The 7,496-nt window shown below is 42.3% G+C and overlaps 1 protein-coding gene across 1 annotated transcript in view; it reads right to left on the reverse strand.

Annotated features, from left to right (window-relative positions):
* Nucleotides 1-6,777, reverse strand: part of SCN10A (sodium voltage-gated channel alpha subunit 10) — a gene marked incomplete at both ends in the record, with an annotated part of 80,073 nt that extends 73,296 nt beyond the window's left edge. The window contains 3 exon segments of the mRNA XM_079795050.1: nt 1,779-1,859; nt 4,992-5,110; nt 6,496-6,777. Coding sequence (XP_079651176.1) covers nt 1,779-1,859; nt 4,992-5,110; nt 6,496-6,777 — 482 coding nt within the window.
* Between the last annotated feature and the right edge of the window lie 719 nt (nt 6,778-7,496).

Here is a 7,496-nt window from a genome sequence, read left to right on the forward strand (position 1 = left end):
TATATTCCTGAGACTCATCCTTGTGTGGAGCTAGAGTTTACTCATCTTCATTGCTGTACATTATCCCATTTTCAGAACATAATGAAGATGTTTAATGTATTCAAAACTTTATGAACACTGGGTTGTTTCCAATTTATTACTTTTATAGGCAATGTTCATAAACTTTCTATGGCTGTATCCCAGTGCCCATAAGGACTTAATTCTGCTGAGTGAATGTTCCAATAGTATAATCAGAAGATCACAGTGTATGTGTGTTTTCACCTTCACTTGATAATATCCACTGCTTTCCAAAAGGGCTGTACAAATGTGCATTCCCACCAGCAGTATATGAGTTTCTATTGCTTCATATATTTCTCAATACTTGGCACTGTTAACAATTAAAAAATTTCCCATCCAACAAACTTATAGTAATCTCTCAGTGTGATTTTAGTTCACATGTCCTTAATTAAGAGAAGGTTGATAATATTTTATATGTTTATTGATCATTTGGATTTCTACTTTTGTGAAATATCTATTTAAATTTTGGCTCATTTTAAAATGGGTTGCTCAGACGTATTTCTGGTGAATTTATACGGTTCATTATTTTTGATATAAACACTTTTTAGTTATATGTGTTGCAAATATTTTCTGCTCAGTAGGCTTGCTTTTTTACTCTCAAAAAGTAGTCTTCTGATGAACAGAAATTCTAAATTTTAATGTATTAAAATGTATCAGGTTTTTTCTCTATGGTTCATGCTTCTTATTTCCTATGTAATAAATCTTTCCCTAAACTGAGGTCATGAATATAGTCTCTTTTGCTTTTTTATTTTTCCCCCTTACAAAGTTGAATAGAACTGATAAAACAGACATCTTTGCTTCTTATATTTTTCTTCTGATCTCAAAGAGAAAGCATGCCACTTTCACAATTAAGTATGATGTTTGTTGCTTTCTTTAAAGTGATTACCCTTTATCAGAGTACAATTCCCTTGTAGTCCTACTTTTCCAAGAGTTTTAAATCATAAGCAGATATCAAACTTCATCAAATAATTTTTCAGCATCAGTGAAGATGATCACATGATTTTCCACTTTAACATGTTAATAGAAAGAGAACATGTTTCCTATTGTGTGTATATTAATGTTATCGTCAGCAAGAAAAATTTGCAAGTTGGAAAAAGAAAGCTTTACGGAAAGCTTTGGCGTAGGATGCTTTTGGAAAGCTCCCACATTCGGAAACTACGGTTTCCATTTGCTAACTCAGCATAATCTTAGAAATACTAAGGTCACTTCGAAGTATATGAGCTATGATAACTTACCCAGCTTCATTCATGGGTTATTTTCTGAATATATTCCAAATATATATTTGTTCTTCATTCTGTCTCAATTTTGTTCCTGACTCTCTTTCCAAGAGTAGGCCTTCCCTAAAGTTCATTCATGTGTGCACCTAGCAGGTGGATGGGTATATGTCTGGCAGGAAATTCATCTGTCCAGATCACAGAAATTGAACCCTCTGAGACTGAGATACCAACATCGATATTTTTTAAATCTCCCCAGGAGATTCCAATGCACAGCCAAGGTTGAGAACCACTAATGTACTAGTACAGCTCTTTAAAGCTGAAAATCGTATGAAACAAAGTCTACAGAGAAGGTATATGACCATTACAAAGTCAGATAAACAATAGGATCCCACTTTACCCAAATGGGACCCCACCAAATAAATAACAGGGGGAAAAGCTGTCACGTGGAGGAAGAGAATAAGAGGACAAAAAGGAGAGGCAGCGAATGACAGCAAATCTACTCACTCCATCTTCTCTGGAAGGTCGGTGCGGGTCATGCACACACAGTTGACGACGATCGTGACTGTGATAAAGGTGCTGAACCACCTGCGAGGCTGGGTTAAGGAAAAGCTGAGAGTCACACAGCAAAGGGCATGTGATCACCTTGATGCTGAATGATGAAATTCATACCTCTTAGCTAAGATTGGCTTCATGGTCTTGTCGCTTAATAACCAGGAACATTTCCTGAGTGCCTACTATGGGCTGAGTACTTCGTCCACATTTTTTCTAACACAATTACCCTATAGGTGGGTATTATTGTCTACATTTTGGAGCTAAGAAAACAGGCTGGTAAAGCTTAGGTCATTTTCCCCTGCTCACACAGCTAGTCAACCCTGATGCCAAGGTGTGAACTCAGGGGTTTGCTAAGAGCACCCTGAGCAAGATGAAAGGAAACAGAACCTTTCTTCCAACATGTCCTTCTGCCCTGAAGACGTCACTCCACTTTAGAATATACCCTGATGTTTCATCCATCAATGTCTCTCTTCCCCTAAAAGGCAAAGAGAATGCTCCTGGGAACTTAGAAATAACGGGAGGGCTACCAGCTTCCATGGAAATTAGCTTAGTCAGATTGTTTTCCTAAGTGAGCTGAAGAAGTGGACTTCTGGCCAGGAACGGTGGAGGCAGGCACAGGAAGTGAAATGCTGGTTCGAGGTGGAGATTCCAAGTAGGATTAGGCTGTGGTGAGAACTCTGAACAGCCAGAGAGGAGACTCTTAGAGGAGAGGTTGGGCAAGGGGGTTATCAGAAGTGGAAGGGGACACTGAACAGGAAGGCAAGTGTGAGGGGTAAATAGATGGGGAAAATGTTGGTGGGGAAAATTCAACAATCAATGTCTCCCTTTGGACATTTTTCTCAGAACTAGCTGGGTTCTTGACAATTCCTTCCTGAGAAAAATAAAGCCTGAAGATGAACTTGACCTACAGAGAGAGTGAACCGCTCATCTTTCATAATTTCAGCTTAAGCAGAAGTATTTAAATCTATTTTAGTTGTGTGTGAGAGAGAGTGTGTGTGTGTGTGTGTGAGTGTGTGTGTGTGTGTTTTGTGTGTGTTTTTTGTAAATGTCTTTAATGTGCCCTGTCTCATAGTTACTTAGAAACACTTCTATTTTAAAAAGGGAAATTCTACTAATTAAGCCACATTTTCCTGTTGTCTTGCAATTAAAGTAAGAAATGTATTCACATGGAGGGGGGATGTTAACCCAAGGATAAATGTAAAATTATATCTTCAATTCCACAAACTTTTAAAAGTAATATGATATATTATGTATAATATTACTTATAAAAACATTCATAGTGAATTTGATTAGAATTATAATTTTGATGAAATAGTAATAATAGGACAGCGAGAATCCCATACCTTAAAGAGTATCCTTTGGGGCTAGAGCTACCCAAGTTCCTGAGATTTACATATATAAATGCAGATTTTGATAAGTCTGTGATGAGTAGACCCTCTACATAGTTATTTATTTATAAAATCTCAAGATAAAAATAATATGCATAATCCATGGACACAGCCAATAGTGTGGGGAAGGTCTGGGGTAGGGTGGTGGCTGGGTGGAGGGGGGCAAAGAGGTGGAAATGGGGGACATCTGTAATACTGTCAACAATAATAAAAAAGAATATTCACTGTTCACTTGGTTCTTTAAAGTGATTTTACATCTAATTAGCTGTTTCTTACTTACTTAGATGTAATTTCAACCAGGATGCATGGAGAGAATTTTGTGTATTTGCTGTTTTTCTTTATTTGTAATTTTATGTAATTGTGCATAAAATTACAAATAAGGAAAACCCTAGTAGAGATGACATACTGAGAGAATAAATTACCCTAATTCGTTTTCATTAGCTGCCTACTTCCTTATTGTTGATACTGCCCCAAGCAGGATGTAGGATGGACATTTTTAACAAGCAGAGTGACCTTGGACACTGTACTTAATGCCTCTGAGTATCAGTTTTATTATCTGTAAAATGGGGAGGTTAATCCCTTCTTCAAGGGTTTCCGTACCTATGAGAATGTTGACACTTAGGGGATATATAGCAAACGGGAGCCTACTATTATCATGAAAATTCCCTGTAGAATCAAGAAATCCAAGATTCAATTAAGGAAATATACTTCCCACTGGTTAACCATAAAGCACGGAAAGGGAAATTGTAATGCCACTTCCTGCGGCAGCAGTTTCATGTTGAGATCACTGTGCCAGGGGTACCAGCTCACCGGGAGCTGCCCGGCAGTCCTGCGAGCTGCCCCAGGGTGCAGGGAGAGAGCTCCTTTTCCTGGAGCCTCTTAGGAAGAGGCTGGCTACCACCTGCCAGGCAGCTGAAGCAAGGCTGTTCTTGCAAATCAACCTCCTGGAAGCCAGAGCTGAAATCAACTCTGGAACGTCCAACTTGGACAGTCACCAGGGAAGATCCTTGGAAAGCAAGCCAAAGTCTCTTATTTGTACTAGTTTGACTGGTCTTGGAAAAATACAACCAAAAAATCCCATTCCCTAACCCCACAACAGAAACCTGAAGCCAGCTTCTGAAGCTACCTAAATATAATACTGACATTTGATCAATGTATTGCTCATCATTACATTCTCCAATGGTGTGAACCATGGGCTACTGACAATTTTAACCGGCTGGTAGGTTGGGGGTAACTTATGACATGGGCAGTGCCACATGACCAGTGGGGGCCCATTGAGACAATCTGCCCTCTGCCCACTGCTGTCTGTTCTCTTGGCCCTCTGGGAAGTGCTGCTCCTTTGCCCAATAAGCAGCCACTCCCCAGCGTGGCTAGGGCACAGATATACCATGCCTATCTCATTGGCCCAAAGAAGGCTTAGAGCCCCTTTCCTGTTCTTTATGTTGTGGGAAGAGCCGACCACATACGGGGAGAATGTGCCTGGTATATCAGCAAAGCTCCCCTCATAGAGAGAACATTTTTCAAGATGTGCATCCAGAGGTGTGTCCATATTAATCCAGGTGAACCCAATCCCATCTCTGGGTTACACGAAGACCTCCTCTGCCTTGGGACTGCTTTCAGGTGTTGGATACATTAAAGCCACAGTTTTTTCAATATAACGATTGAAAAAAGGACTCGATTGGAGGAAGGCTCTATTGCTAACCACCGAAGCAGGTACTAGACAGAGTGGGAAAGGCCTGATTCTAACATGTGGAAGAATCAACCGTGCAAAGGATATGAGTGGACAGACACTTTGATGGCTGTTCTTCTGACCGGGTTGAAAGGACTGAATAACCACAGGGCCCGAGTGGCACTGAACCGGGAAATGGTCCTCCCTTTGTTCAGCACCATAAACGTCTACAACAAAACAAAACAGAAGGGGCGCCGCCAGTGAGAAACACACATCCTCACACCACCATGTTTTTGAGCATGAGGGGCATCATCTCAGGCTCATGAGCAAGAGGGTCTGGGAACCATGGATCAGTGAGAGCCAAATGGAGAAGCAGAGAGTTAGGGAGGATCGGGGGCTAATAGCCATACCCCCACCCTCCCAGCAAGACCCCAGGTCTCGTGGCTGACTGTGCATCAGAATGAACCCACTGCAAGTGCCCAGTAGACAGGCGGCTGACCAGGGAGCAGCTAAGATGCATCATGCCCAGGGCTGGAGGATGGGGTTCTGGTGGCATTTAATTTCTCTTCTAATTAGTGGATCACCTCTGGTCCCGTGATGTTCCTTCTGTCCTCTACCTCCTAGGTCTTCCCTTTTAAACCCTCCTCTGAGCATCTAGGAGGGTGAGGGCTCTTGGCAGATGAGAGGAGGGAGGAAGACAGTCCAGTGCCTTTATTCTCTCTACAAACCATACTGGAGATGGCTGATTCCTGACCTTCCCAACTCCCAAACATTCATACACCATTTTTTTTTCAGCTGTGGAGAACACTTAAGATACCATACAAACAGGGTAATTGTCATGGAACTGCTCTTGTTCAAATGATTGGTTCTCAAACTTTTGATTGCAAAAATTACCAAGGTCTACAAAGAGCTTTTGGTAGTATTTATACCTTTTTGTGTATAAACACACACACACACACACACACACACACATGTTTGTGTATATGTACTATTAGAAATTTAAAATGTAGGACATTTTAAAACACAGGAATAGATAAACACACATTCCAGTAGCTGTTAGACTAACAATGTCATCCCCCATCAATACCTCTATGCTTACTATTATATGTTCACAAAAAAGCATGCGTAAAAAAGACAAATGACATCTAAGTACTATTATGTAATAGTGTTGACCTGCAGAACTCATTAAAAGAGTTCAGAGAACCCCAGGATTTCCAAGATCATACTTTGAGGACCACCGGTTTAAATCCTCCTCATTTCTGATCCCCTCGCCTACTCTACCCTCCCACAAGATCTCTGCTCCCTGCTTGCTAAGAGAGCCATCATCTCTAGAGATTCTAGGCCAGAACTCATCCAAGGGAACAACCACTTCCCGTGAAAACTCCACGATAGTTCTCTCTGCTTTTGAGGATTCGGGTTTCATTGGCCTCTACCATCAATACCATACAGATTCAAAGAGAATGTCGAAAAGGTGAGTTACATTTCCTTTTAATTGACCGAGTCTAGCTGACAACCACATCACCCAAGATGCAGAAGGACACCCTGGGCTGGGTGGGGACAGAGCCTTCCTCTCCCAGAGCCGAGAACAGCCGTTCCAGCCAGTAGCCCTTACCCTGTGTGCAGTGTAGAAGGGGTCCAGATCCTCCAGGGGCTCCCCGACCAGCTCTGCCGGGAGTTCGCCATAGAACTTGGGCAGCTGGTTGCAGGCTTTCAAGTCGAGCTGGGGCCGAGGCTTCTCCTCTTGGTCCTTCTGCTTGTGCTTGTACTTACTCTGCTTACCTTTGGCTTTTTTTTCTGCCTGCTTGGCCGCAATTCTCTTTTCAATCTCCACCAGGGACTCTGGAGTGAATCGACGGAAGTTGGTAGTTTCCAGGGACCCAAGGGGGAATTCCATCTTCTCATTCTTCTTTAGGAAGAATTTAGACTCATATGAGAGTGGACATCACCATAGAGAGGTAACAGTCTGCCCACTGGCCCTCTTCCTCCCATCCCTCCCACCTTTCTTGCTAAACAGCTCCCCACCCCCCTCTCCTATTCCTTAACCCTCACTAAGCTCCCCCCCCCCCAGGACCCTACAGCCCCTGCACTGCTCTCAGGGAGGCTGTTTGTTCCATCCTACTCCAGGTACTACAGGGGCGAGTCTGTGTTCTCCATGAGTTTCTAAGTCATTGCTCCTTCATCATTTTGTAACACACCGCCAACAACAACCACAACCTACCACTACCACCAACCACAACCATCACAACCACCACCAACCACCACCACCAACAACAACCACTACCACCACCACCACCAGATTTAGCCATACTGCCTCTCTCTTCATTTCTATGACTACTGAGCAATAGGCACTCTCCCACATTCATCAAAGACTTCAGTTCATGAACTACTCTACCTTTAGTCTCATCCTACTTTCTGACCATAACCTCATTTTTTTAATTGTTGACACTATTACAGATGATCTCCATTTTACCCCTCTTTGTCCACCTCCACCCAGCCCCAGCCCTGGCCTTCACCTGGCTATTATCTGTGTCCATGGACTATGCATATACGTTCTTTGGCAAATCTTTTAAACTGATAAACAAAATAGAACCAGAGGCATGGACACATGGAACA

The sequence above is a fragment of the Cnephaeus nilssonii genome (genome assembly GCF_951640355.1).
Source record: "Cnephaeus nilssonii genome assembly, chromosome: 17".
Classification (NCBI taxonomy): domain Eukaryota; kingdom Metazoa; phylum Chordata; class Mammalia; order Chiroptera; family Vespertilionidae; genus Cnephaeus; species Cnephaeus nilssonii.